Below are 14,234 nucleotides of genomic sequence, written 5' to 3'. Positions count from 1 at the left end.
TTTTCCTTTCTTTCATTCGCTGATTTTCAGAAGAAAAAACAAGTTTGTGCTTCTGGACAGAAAGTGCTGCACTGATGTTTCATATAACTGCCGCATTCACTGTCACGATGTATTCTGACACAAAAGCTGACACTACTACATATTTTAAGCTGTTACGGCCACTTTAGGTACAAACGCTCAGCTGATGCTCTTGTGAAAATGAATGTTTACATATTATTAAGAATGTAGCTAAACCTGTTGTACAAACAGCAAACTGAAAAACAGACACCTGTATTCTCACTGTGTGTTTTATCTCAGACTCTGAGCTTTATTAACTACTCTTAAAATATGTATTGGTTAGTGTTCCTGCAAGCTTATTCCTGCTCCTGAAGGAAGCTACAAGCAAGCACATGGCAATCACAGCAGAACAGTAATATTTTCAAACGCTTGCCTGTCAGATTTGCATCTGCTAAATGAACTGGAGCTCTTCATAGTGTTTACGAATGGTACGACACAGTAAGATTTCCTTGTGTTTGCATAAATTCCTCTGGCCTGTTGATGAGAAGGTGTTAAAGTGCCTCCCTGTGGTTGAGAAGTAAACTGGCCTATACTCATGTGTTTTATTTGCACTGTAGATTTTGTACATTTTTTATGACTATACAAATAAAATGTTTATTGGAAGATGGTTAACATTTTTGTTTTTATTAATAATGCTTCTGGCCTTTCTGTCATACTAATAATTTGTATTTTTCAAGAGAGACCTGAGTGTTCTTACACACTACAACTGTCACTCACAGGGGATATAGGCCTTTGGAGGGCCTGGGAGTTCCCAGAGAGGTGGAGTTTAAGACCCGACCTGACATATATAGACACGGACAAACAGGCACAGACACAAACATGCATTCCCACCCTCATGCACACATATACAAATACTCAGCACTAACCCAACGTAAGGATAGACATACATGGACACTGTACACACAATCACACTCCCCAAACAAACTCTATACCCAAGGCCCAGCCAGAGCCCTAGCACGGAGGCGAAGCACCCCCGAACCCCAAGCCTGCCACACTGGTGATGGCAAGCTATGTTGTAGCCACAGCCACCCTGGGGCGCACTGACAGAGGACACTGGCACCACCGGGCCCTCTGACCACCACCAGTAGGCAACGGGTGAAGTGTCTTGCCCAAGGACACAACGACTGAGACTGTCCGAGCTGGGGCTCGAACCGGCAACCTTCCGATTACAAGGCGAACTTGTACAACAACTCAACAACTCTTGAGCCACGATTGCTCTTAGAACACCCTCTAAGAGCAACCAGAGCCACTAACCAGGTTATGACTACAACCCCTGGGTTAAGCCCTCCAGGGATAACGTCCCTAGGGATTCTCCAGACGCCCTAAGCCCGTCCCAACCTCCACATCAACCACAATGGCGAAAGCGGGACCAAACCACGACCCCCCACCCCCGCTAGGTGATGGAGCCGATCAAAGGAGCCCAGAGGGATTGATCTAATGTGGTGGCAGAGGCTGTCTTGAGACTGATGTAATCTATTAGATGGTTTCTATATTGGCTAGAATTAGGATCAAGATCCTGAGCACAAAGAAAACATGCACACAGAGACCCCAACCGGCCCAAACATCAAAGGCACACTGTAAACATTCAAAACTGAGCAATTTTTTTAAAATTCTTTTTTACATTTTGCCTGAGTCTCAGACTATAAGTACTTCTTTTGCATATATTTTCTCAACTCCGTTTACAAGGTTTCTAACTCTAATAGGAACTCATGTTTGTACATTTAAATTGTACTCGTCAAACTAGATTCCAAAAATAAAAATAAATAAATAAATTTAGATTTAAATAGGACACGATGTACCATCGCGAGATTTATGTCGAAACACAATTTGCTCTCTAAATAGAAACCGAACAACTGCTTCTCCCTATCTCATGAGGCGTTCAAGATACAGAAAGGATAGTGCAAAGGACTTTTCACCACGAAAGTAAAACGAGCTGCGCTTTATTGTAGCTTCGCGATCAAAAGCTGAAGCATATATTAAAAAATCTGCATGTATTATCTTATAAAGTTAAAATTATTGTGGCGATTACTGCTGAAAACTCAACCAGTGAGTCATTTGTGGTTTCTGGTCTCTGAACACACTTTGATCAGATGGTCACCAGAGGGCGCGCCATGCAGGTGAAAGTCCTACACTGACCACAGTACTTGAACACAACGTTAAAACGAAGCGAAACCGATATCGCAAACTGAGAAGTTACTAGAGACTGCCGGCAAGTTCCATATACCTCCCCCTGTACTAAACTCTACCCAGGCAGAGTGTGGGTCTCAGCCACCGGGACAACATACATGCACTGAGTAATGCCATTATTAGCAACGTTCATAAGGGCAACAGATAGTTTGTGAAGAGGGGAACTTCCTAGTTGTGATCTCTCAGACTGAGCAGCCGGTAAGACATGCTAATAGTAGCAAAGCTATGCTACGCTATGTTAGCTGCCATAAAACACCATTCAAAACCCACACGAGTTAGCATTACTTAGCTAGCGAGTTAACGCATAGAAAGAGTGGGAGTAAGACGCGTTTTTAAGCAAAATCTCGAGGAAACAAGATTCAGTTGTGGCTCTTTTTGAAAGTAGGATTTAAGTAATGGTTTGGAGAAAATGTCATGAACAGAATATGACTGTGTAACTGTTAGCGGCTAGGTACCAGATTAGCTTACAGTTAGATGAGCAGGTTTGTTAATTTGGTGTGGGGTTTTTAACCTGAGGTTTAACTGATTTAAGTTAAGCCTGTGGTATATGTGAGTGCAAACTATTAGCTGCCATCAAATCTCAGTATTATTATTATTGTTGTTGTTGTTGTTGTAGTAAGGCTACAGAAGCTGAAAGTGGAAAGTATTTTTATTGGTTTGTGGTTATATGTCATATGACATATGTTATATGTCAGAGCTGGGTGCAGGATTTCACTCTATACATTTTTGTGGACACCATGTTAATTAATTAATTGGTTAAAAAGTAAAGGCATGTGGAAGAGAACATAAAGCACCACTGCAAGAAAAAAATGACTTCAACTTAATTGTTTAATTGTTGTACAGTGTAACTAATTGAAATTTTTTTTTAAGATTAGACAAGATATTTTATATTAATTCCAGATTTGGAAAATTCTTTAATTTACAGCCCTGCCAGTGGCCTCAAACAAAAATAAGCCTCTGTGCACTAAGCAAAGCTATTTGATATATATTCTTGTTAGTCAATCTAAAATTGCCTGCATCTGAATGTGACTATATAGTGTTGGTAATTAAAATTACTCTTGTGATTTAGTGTTAATCAGGCAGTCTCATGGTGTGCTTATGGTACAATTTTTTATATTGAAGTGATGATAAAATATATACTTTATAAGTAGTGATTACTTTCAGTATATGGCTTGTTGTGACATTTTGTTTCAGTTTCTCTACAGCACAAAACAAAAGCCGAAGACAATTGTCTAGTTTTGAATGGAGAAAATCCTCTTTGAGAAACTAAAATCTCTAAAAAAGTATTTTTTTCCCTCTAGTTTTACTTAAAAAATGATGAACTAATTGTCAAAATAATTTCACACATTTTTCAGGTTAATTGTCCGTTTCAGACCAACACTGGTGAATACAGTAACAAAATAAAAATAAAAAAACAATGAAGAAGCATCTTTGACAAAAAATATAGATACAAGCTTCTCTTGACTGACACATAAACAAAGCTGTGTGTAACAACTAATATATCAATTTCTTTCTTTACAAAATTGTTGTAGAAACACGTGCCTCATTCAGCCACCACACAGAGGTGGCGAGGTCCACATTATTCCTTTGTATGAATAGAAATCCAGTATTTTATTGATGAGTCATTTCAGTTACATTTGAATTGTCTGATGTTTTAATCCACATATAAACCAACCATTACTGTATCATTCTAGGTAGGAGCCAGCAAGAAGACATGCCACCAAAACAGAAGTCCAAGTCCTGGGCTGAGCTGAAACAAGCTGGCAATGAATGTTTCAAGACAGGCCAATATGGCGAGGCCACAAATCTCTACAGCCAGGCAATCAAAGCGCTGGAGAAGAACAGTAAGTATTATAACCTGAGCGTGCATACACTTCACCGAGAAATGAGTGTGAAGTACGTTTTATGTTCCTGTGACCTTATTTGATATAAATCTGCATTTTCCTAGGGATGGAAATTGATCAATTTAGTGGTTCCAATTCCATTAGAGGTTCATGTTGTCTTCTCATTCGGTTCTCACTGGCTCCTTTGAGACTCACCACCATCATTAAGCAGCATATCCAAAAACATTAAATTCATGCAGATTAATTGCATGTGGTGGTCAAATGTGTGTGCATGCTGGAGGTATTTCCCCTCTTTGTTGATCAGTATTGAGGTTGTTACTCAAAAGATATATTACACAGAACACTTTTCTTAAAAGAAATGCAGTACTTTGTAATGTAGTACTTCACTACTCCCAAGAGGAAGTAGTGAAGTATTCTTTGCTCATAACCTTCATTACTTTAACATTTCACTACTGTAAAATTACCTGATAGTTACCAGTTAACAGTATAAACCTACTGGCACATTCCTGTTCCTCAACAAAAACCCCAATCCTAATGCTGACACACATACAGTCTTTCTCTTAGTATTCAGTTATGAACACAAAGCAAAGATGAAAACTAGCACAAGAAGACTTCACAGTAGGGCTGCCACAAACGATTATTTTGATAGTCGACTAGTCACCGATTATTTTTGCGATTAGTCGACTAATCAGATCATCATCCATTGGCACCAGCAGCATCTGCTCTTATATAACTATCATTAGCTTACAGCTTTAAGTGTTTAAGGTATGTGCTAACTAAAAATAAAGACAAGATGATAGTTTATTAAATTTTAATGAAATTTGCAGATTGTTTCGGTGAAGTTTAATAAACTCCTTGCTATCTAAAATATAACAGGACACTGGAGTATATTCTGGAGCATCTCACACTTCTGATAATCAGTTGTCTGCTTGACGTTTATTCAGCTGTGTAAAAACTATAACTTTAATCTCAGCCAAACTGATTTACTCAGGAACAAATAAAATACTAAAAAAAAAAAAAAGCCAAACAATAACATTTTAAGTTATCTAAGTGACTCATATATATTTAACCTGAGTAGCGAAAGACGGCGGTGGGTTTGAAAACGATTTGCGGGGAGTCCGGTGTTCTCACGGCGCTAGTGAGCCTAGCCCCCGGCTCGCTAACGAGCTAGTGGGTAACAGATGTCTCCGAAAACGTCGGAGCGCTTTTGAAAATATGTGGTGTCCTGATAAACTGAGCAGATATTTGAGGTTTACACAGCTACATTCTCGCCTGAAAATATGTTAAACGTTTATTTTGTGACCCAGAAAGAATAATAAGAGTAACATTAAAACTAACTAGCTGCCGCCATTGTTGGAAACTGCGCTGGGACACAGCTGCTTCTTCTTCTTCGGGGTTTAACGGTAGCTGACATCCTTGTACATGCAATGCTGCCATCTTCTGTTTCAGTCCGTTATTACACTCTTAAATCCTGCCACTTATTCCTGCGTCTTTTGTGATCTTACAAAGCTTCAAACGACGCATCGACTATTAAATCAGTCGTCGACGATTTTGATAGTCGACGTAATCGTGACTAGTCGACAAATCGTGGCAGCCCTACTTCACAGTGATTATGATTCTACTGTAGAAACATTACATTACTTTTGTGTTTCTCCATAAAAATAGAAGTAGAAACGGAGGCTGCAGCCTGACTGCTCATCCGTTTTTTACCTGTTGAAGTTCAGGGTTTGAGTTCAGGGGTTGGTATTTACTCAGCTTTAACATCACTCTGGGTCCTTGGCTAGCTTAGTGTTAGTATGCTTGCAAAGGGCCAAAGTTGTATTAGCAACATAATGCAGTTGTTTCTGTGTTGGATGTAGTTTGCACTCTCATCCTTTTGTGCAATAAAAATAAGTACATGCTGTAGACTGAACCGCTATTTTCCTCCTCCAGCACACAGATAAGCAGGATCGATAGGCAAGCAGACCAACAATTCCAAGGAATTGAATTATTGGGAACCTATTACTGGTTCTTAATTCCCATCCCTACATTTTTCTTCTTCTTCTTTTTTAAACTGACATACAAAAAATTGTCCTAGTGGCTCCATAGTGCAATACTGCAGAGTTTGCGCTATTGCGCTGGCAAGAGACAGTTTGCTTGTGGGTTTATATTAGGAAGGGCTTTTGGCATAAAACTCTGCCAAAACAAATATGCAAAGCTACCTGCTCTGGTGACCCCTTGTGAATAAGGGAGCAGCAGAAGATATTTAGTAAAAAAGGTCTTAAACAATAAAATGAAACCCATATGAATGTAAAACCAGTGCTCTTTTATTTTCTTCTTCCTTTCCATTGGCTCTGACTAAAACCTCTTTGGGGAAAATCAGTGTGTGTACACTGACATCCCAAGTGAATATACTCAGTCTAGGTAGTCTCTCTATCTGCTTCCTCCACTTATGTGTGCAGAGCTGCACACATAAGTGCAATTAGTACTGCAATTAGTATTTAGTATTACAGTACAGGCAAAATGCTATAAGAATTGAGTGCAACATTAAATTGTATCAAATCCCTCATCTTCCTCGCTAGTCGCAGTTTCTAACATGGCTATTGTAGCATCAGGGAACAGCAAAGCAGTTTTTGAGAATTGATGCCATGTTGCAATAAGTAGAGACTTAAGACTTAAAAATATTTTACAATGTGCTTGACAACACTACAATGCTGTGTTGTGTGATTTGTGTTTTCTGGTCATTTAATGAATGTTTTCTTTCTAACAGTTGCACATGTCTTCAGATTAATAGGGTTATTTGTTGTTTGACGATCTGCTCTTAAACACATCGTTTTCTTCCTGTTAAGGTAAAAGGAATCCAGAGGATTTGTCCATTTTGTATTCAAACCGTGCAGCCAGCTACCTGAAGGATGGCAACTGTGGGGAATGTGTGAAAGACTGCAATATGTGAGTGTGATGTTGCAATTTGGATTTCATGCATCTTTCTTTCCTCAGATCTTACACCCTGATTTTCTTATTTGGGGTGTTTGATTGTGTGAGAACATCCAACCTTTGGTAATGTAACATAAGGGAGACGCTCAAGTACATGAAATAAAAGCAATGTTTTGTTCTGTTCTGTATATTGACTTCTGTAGTTTTGTCCATTAAACTTATTGTTAAATTTTTAATGACGATACGTCCATTTTCAGCCTGTTCATTATCAAAATATTATCTAAATTATGATTTTAACATGTTTTCTTTCAGGTCTCTGGAGTTATCCCAGTTCAATGTGAAGTCTCTGCTTCGTCGTGCTGCTGCCTCCGAAGCTCTGGAGCGTTATAGGCAAGCTTACGTAGACTACAAAACTGCTCTACAGATTGACTGCAACATAGCAGCAGCTCACGATGGCACCAACAGGTATGTTGTCTGTTAGCTAGCTGAGTGATGGTTATATTTTAGCTTACAATATAATATTCACCATCTCTGAGTTTCTATAGCTGCAGTACCTTAATACGAGCCTTTCCAATCGCACTGTGAACAATATCGACATATTGTGTTTGTATGGCATGTTACTGCCAAGTAGACCAATCACAGTTGTTTCCGAGTTTGATTTTCCAGATCGAAATAAACAAATCTAACCAGTTTACACTTTACAATTTACAGTTTTGCAGAAATATCAGTACAGAAATATCTGTTTTAGGAGGTTTAAAAAAACAGATGGTTTATGCATCTTCTTGGTCTGTTGTAGGTTTTAAACACTGTTCTGTAATCCCCCGTCCCCAAGAAAGAGATTATGAAACCATAATGAAAATACACAGACCTGACATTAGACCTACACATGAGTATTTGTAAATACATTAACAGAAGTGTCTTCACAGTATCTCTAAAAGTAAAAGTGTTGACTCCTTGGTTCCATAGTTCAAGAACAGAACCTGAACTTGTGGGCAGAAGCACAAAAAGTTTGTTTTTCAGCTTCTTCTCTGTTCACATTCTTGTCACTGTTGTACTGTTTCTCAGGATGACAAAGGCACTCACAGAGACAGACGGTCCGTCATGGAGAGAAAAGCTTCCTCCCATTCCCACAGTTCCTCTGTCTGTGAAGGAAAAACTTGCCCAAAAGTCTGCAGGCAATGTCACCCAACAAAGTCCAACACCTCAGCAGAATGGCACAACGCAAACAAAAAAACCTGGTACATAGATTTATGAAAAATTATGTTATTTAAAATTATGTTATTGATTTGAATTGACTGAGTTCCTTGTTAGTGTCAAAGAGTTGACCAGCTTCATGAAAACATAACCATTCATTGGATTTTTTTAAAAGTTACTTAGAGACGGAGCAGCATTATCATATTCAAACTCTCTTTTTTATGCCCCCCACCTTTTCCTTACCTTCTCCTCAGCTCCCAGTGATAAAGAGATAAAGAAAGCTCAGGCCTTAAAAGAAGAAGGCAATGCCCTGGTGAAGAAAGGAGAGCACAAGAAGGCCATAGAGAAGTACAGCCAGAGCCTCAAACACAACCCTACAGAAGTCACCACCTACACCAACCGGTGAGCCTTGATCATCAACATCTGTGTCTCTGCAGTGTTGTATTTAATATTGCTCCAACGAATATATCAACCATCATATATTATTTGGTCCTGTTTTTGTTTGTTTATAAAATAAAGACTCCTACAGATTTAGCTAAATATAGCTTTGGCAGTTATAAAAAACCTGACTATATAAGAATAGTAATATGTTCACAAAGGTGGATGATTTCAATATCGTTGAAACTGTGTTAAAGGGATTTGCATACCTATGAAAACTTTAAAGATGACATGGTATTCATAATATACATTTTAAGATTTTTGTTTTGATAACTTTTCTCTGCTTTAATATTCAGTTGCTTTATTTAATCAGGAGGCATTTGTACTATGTTGGGCAGTTTCTGTGTAATGCCCATTGCCTATTAAGCCTGTTTTTTAGTGGCTGATGGAAATTTGCAAGCTGTAGCTTATATGGACTAACTGCTGTTGCACAGTAGATGAGTCATGTTTTTCTGCGTGACTGGACAAAAATGCTAAAATCATTAGCTCAGTACACAGATATTACTTTACACTTAAGTCTTTCCTGACTTTTTGACATGAGTAAACATAACACAGTAGCACTAGAAAACAATAACAAACACAAAAAAAAATATTAAAGAAATGCCGGGACTCTATTTCTCTGCCGCACTGTGACATGAATTCGGCCCCTTAGCTTGTTATATTTTCTTTGGAGGATCCTTAATGTGGATTTCTGACAATGAATGGTAAAGAATCAGTCTGAATCACATGATGGCCCTGGACTAAGATAAATATAAATTAAAAAGTAAACAAAAAACACTTTAGCTGGATATTATTTAAAGAGTTCGTTGAAATGGAGTTCACATTTAAAAATATTTCAGTAAAAAATGAACAAATGAAGAGGCTAGAAAGCATTTAAAGGTAACGTTTTAGGTGTGTCAGTCAAATAAAAGCTTAGACAAAAAAATGAATAATCTTGAAGAACCTGAAAATAAATACAAATTCAGATTCATCCATTTTGGAGTGCTCTGATCACAGAGTGTTATACATGTAGTGAAGCATTTTAGATTGACAATTAATACATCATGGCAACATTATTGTTTGACTGGACCTTCAAATAAATAAAGATGCGCCCAGATGTTTTAAATGTGGTTTACTGTGTGTTGTGTGATTAGGGCGCTGTGCTACCTGTCAGTGAAGCAGTACAGAGACGCCATCAGAGACTGTGACGAGGCGCTGGTGATTGACAGCAACAATGTCAAGGCTCTCTACAGGAGGGCTCAGGCTCACAAGGAACTCAAGGTAAGAGCACGAGTCTTCATCACCGCGCTCCAGCTTCTGATTCCCACACAGCGCAATCAGACGTTAGTTTCAAAAGTGTCTGCAGGTTTTCAAGCTAAGCGACAAAATAAAAAGCATTTCCTGCCTTGATAATTACCAGCGTTTCCCCTGACAGTCTCTCCTCATTAGTAGTCAAAACACACAGAAGAGACAGTAAGCTCGGCACTCACAGCTACATGCAGTGAAAAGCTCAAGTCAGTGTTTGGAGGTTTGAGTTGTCAAAAAGACACGAAGAGAGTCGATTCTTCATTTCCACCTCATATTGTTCAACGTGATTTTTATCTAGACATCCAATTATCAGTGTCTCCTCTTCCATTGCCTTGAGTAACAGATAACCTGCCAGCGCAAGAAAACAAAAAGAGGGGGCGGGGGTGCAAAATAAACAAAGATTTATCATGTATTTTCTTTATTCATGTTCTTCTTTTCCTGTGATTGTGAATCTCAATACTACATCATTGATCATAGCTAGCACTATCTCAGCTGGGTTCAAGATCAGGTCACCTAAAGATGTGAATAAAAATAGTAGTTATTTCAGATAGAGAAGAAACAAGAAGGCATTGTCTACCGGTTACCCAGACTAGGGCACTAGTCACTCGTTCACTCTTTTTTTTTTTTTTAAAGCTCAGTCAATGCTAACCACCTAGTACCAGCTGTTCCTGTCTTAGTTGTGGGCTTTAAATCATTCAGCTGGTTGTGCAGAGAGGAACTCGTTTTTTCATCGTTTTGGACGGCATTTTTTTTCCTTGTCACAAAGTACTAAAGGAAATGACTAGTTTTTTTGCTGGGTGACGTTTTGTATCTTGATCTACTTTGAGATGGAATTTAGAAAAAAATCAGTTTGAACATTTATTTTGTCATGTGGGATTACAGTCACACTTACAGTCATAAGTGTGACTGTAATCCCGTTTTAATATTAAATGGTAGCTAAACAGAGGTGTATTTAAACACAAGAGAGCCTTCATTATGTGATTAGTGTCACTTGTTTACCCATGTTTAGTGTTTCCCATAGAAATAGATTGAATTTGTGAATATATAAATAAATAATAAAGCACATATGCTTTGTGACAAAAAGTAATGGGATAGTTATCAACTTCTTCCTCATCCTCTACTGTCTTTGACTGAACCCAAAGGCAGTCGTCCTTGTTCTGCTCTGAATCTGGTCTGTGAGCCTCAAGACTTCCAAATAGATGTCCAGAACAGAACAAGGACTACTGTTGCCTGATGCAGTCCAACGTGGTGGAATCAGACCCTGACCCGTCACAGGATGACAGTCGAGACTGCCACAACAACAGCAATCTGATCAGACTGTTCACAGGGAAACATGAAACAGAAAGTTCAGTTGATGCTCAGGTCCTATCAAAATAATGGCAAGGGGATCTTCTCAAAGTAAACTGATTGAGTTGTTTTCTCAGATGAATGAAAATTTAAAACTAAATAGCAAAATATATGCAAACTATAAGGCAGCGGGCAAGAGACATTATTATTTACTTGTTAGTTCCAAGCTGGTTTGTTTTTAAAAATGTTCAAGTTCACCTTGTGAGAAAGCACATACGTCAACTGTGGATTAAATTGCATTGTTCTGAACTGTGTTGATTGTTTTTATGCAGATATTGGTCACTGACTCTGTTCTACTGGGGTGTTTTTACTTTCAGTTTCTCTGACCTTGTCAGCATTGTTTCATTTTTAATCTCTGAAACTTTTTGCCTTCTCCCCTGCAGGACGTCAGAGCCTGCGTGGACGATCTGAACACTCTGCTGAAAGTGGAACCAAAGAACTCGGCCGCCTTGAAGCTCCTGCAGGAAGTGCAGAAGAAGAAATGAGGACAGGTCAGGGACTAGAGGCAGCAGTAAGGATGTGTCACTGCTCTGAGTGCAAGAAGCCAAAGTCATCTTTTTTTATAAGAATCAGTTGGTGGAAAATAGCAGAACAGTGACATGATTCTACTGTCTGTGAGTCCAAGACCAGGCCCGTGTTTCCCAAAACTCCTTCACTGAATTCCTGTTTGATGTGTTTACTCTCACTTGAACAGACATGAAGTTGGTCTCAAGGTGCTTGTAGAAAACCACATCAGCTCTGGATACTTAGAAATGATGTTGGAATAGGAATGAAGCAGCCTTGGAAATATTTCTTTTACCACTTTTAGCTTGTCAGTTTCCAATCATCCAGTATTTATGGTTATTTATTTTACTCACACACCTCAACCTGGTTCTGAGAATAAACGTTTACCATCGTCATTTGTAAAACTTGAGCAGGCAGTCAGCTAACGTGACGCTCCTGCTGGGTGCCAGAACTTAAATTTGATGTTAATGTATGTTTTGACAAATAAATTTACCTCAAGGGTATGCACCTAAGGACTTTTCCAAGACAAAAAACTATGATCATATTCAAACCCTGTGAAACAGGTCAGTCAACAAGTTTACTTTGCTGATGCAAAATCTGAGATGCAGCTGAATTCTCCAAAAAATAAGCCAAGTTGAATCAGACATGACATAGAAATCTGAGAGACTACAGGAATAGCAAAGAGGGTGGCTCTGTGGGTAGGGTTGGCGCTTACTATCGGAGCTTGAGTGTCATGGTACCACTACATGGCCATAAATGGCATGAGGAAGGCAAAAAAATGCCTTCATATTAGCAGGCTGAGGTCTTTTAGGTAACCATGGATAAAATATTATCTTAAAGTTTGATGAATCCCAAAAGTTTTGACAGAAACTGAAAGAGTTTTTCCTTAGAAATCAGTTGCTGTTGAGAAGCCCACTTTAGAGTTAAATCACAAAGCTTCTGTAAACACTGGTGATCATAGACGTTAAGTTTCAAGGTAACAGCCAATTCAGATGTTTTTACTCTCAGGTAGTGTACTTATTTATCCCATGTTTGGAGTACATGTTTCTGTTTCTAGGTCCTTTGATATTTATAATGTCCATGCCATATAGGATAGCTTGCATAGATTTCCTCAGTAGAGTCTGATCTAGTTAACTTGTGAGGCAGTCATATGCCTGCAGAGCTGTTCGTGTGAGAGTTCAAGTAGCAAGCCTTTTGCAGCATATCACTACAGTATGTATGCTTTGGATTTAATTTCCTGGAATAAAGGAAAACGTTTCTTTGGCATTTCTTCTTAATTACTCCGATGTAGGAAGGTGTAGTGATGCTGCAGATTTTGATGTCAACAAAAGAATTGCCTTTTTGTTTTTGTAGGCCAGCCCAGAAGTTCGTACTGCCCCGGTTCCTTCAGCCAAAACGTGATTCAGACTTTCCCAGGAAGTAGGCTCAGTGGGGAGTAAAATTTTGTAATACCTGTACGTTTTGTACAGAATGATGATCTTTAAAAATTCATGATATGTTTGTGCTTTAAGAATAAGCAGTTGCGAGCTGTAAAATGTTAATGTTAGGACACAAACCAAGGGTGTTCAACTCATTGTAGTTAAAGGGCCACATATGGTGCAATTTGACCTGCAGTGGTCGAGAGCCACTGATAAATTACATTAGCTGACCTGCTAAAGATGTGAAGTCTGTAAATGTTCCACTGTTTTAATGAGCCATCAGTTTTAACGATAGTATTTTAGTTCACTGCTTTTGATCCATGCTGGTATCTCAGCAGTACGTTTTATTGATAAAAATGTAGTTGTTATTGATCGAACTGTCACCTGACATGTAATGGGTGTGTTGGACCCATGTTTGACTCGCTTGCTATAAACAAACCTCACCAAGGTTGCTTCTAACTTTAACGTCACACCACTAGGCTGTTATGGGGCATGTGAGAGCGTAGAAATTCTCAGGTGGCCGTCACCTCCTTGCACATTTTTTACAAGCCAATGAAAGACTTGTTGAACGGGCTGTTTGATGGACGAGTCTTACTGGATTTTTGAAACCATGAAGGCTTCGATGGTGACGACTCAAGAAAAGCTTAACTGAACAAAGTATGAAAATCTGTTAACCGCAGACCTTTTTTGAACATCTAAAAAAGAATAAATAAGATAATACATTTAAAAAAACAAACAAAAAATGCACTGACTTTAAGGCAAGTGAAGTGGAAATAAAACATACCAACTCATTTCCAGGTTGTAAGACTTGTGCAGTCTGTTTATGGTTCAAATTATAACTAAGAGCGGAGTCCTTCTCTGGTTATCTGCATATATTATCTCTGTCACCTATTGGACACCACATTCTTACTACTTTGCTTCATTTCATTTCTCTCTGTCCCAAGTGAGAGAGGTTGGCTTGGTACTTTAGCTTCGGAACGTCGACTTGTTCCCCTTCTCTTGACATATGCAGTATGTGAACCAAGTAGTAGTGTCCTCACACGGG

General features: G+C 38.7%; 1 protein-coding gene across 2 annotated transcripts; it reads left to right on the top strand.

Moving 5' to 3' along the window:
* The first annotated feature begins 2,201 nt into the window (after nt 1–2,201).
* Nucleotides 2,202–13,035, top strand: tomm34 (translocase of outer mitochondrial membrane 34). Of its 2 annotated transcripts, XM_026167312.1 has the most exons (8): nt 2,202–2,442; nt 3,939–4,088; nt 6,917–7,016; nt 7,314–7,466; nt 8,067–8,239; nt 8,450–8,597; nt 9,767–9,893; nt 11,651–13,035. In XM_026167312.1, exons 2-8 carry the CDS (start codon nt 3,959–3,961, stop codon nt 11,750–11,752), a joined length of 933 nt encoding a protein of 310 aa, XP_026023097.1. In that variant the 5' UTR covers nt 2,202–2,442; nt 3,939–3,958; the 3' UTR covers nt 11,753–13,035. The 2 variants fall into 2 exon arrangements, with proteins under 2 accessions (XP_026023097.1, XP_026023096.1); XM_026167311.1 differs by lacking the exon at nt 11,651–13,035 and having other exon boundaries at nt 9,767–10,037.
* The last annotated feature ends 1,199 nt before the right edge of the window (nt 13,036–14,234 follow it).

This window comes from Astatotilapia calliptera, chromosome 5 (assembly GCF_900246225.1).
Source record: "Astatotilapia calliptera chromosome 5, fAstCal1.2, whole genome shotgun sequence".
NCBI lineage: Eukaryota > Metazoa > Chordata > Actinopteri > Cichliformes > Cichlidae > Astatotilapia > Astatotilapia calliptera.
This window is presented reverse-complemented; position numbering and strand designations above follow the sequence as displayed.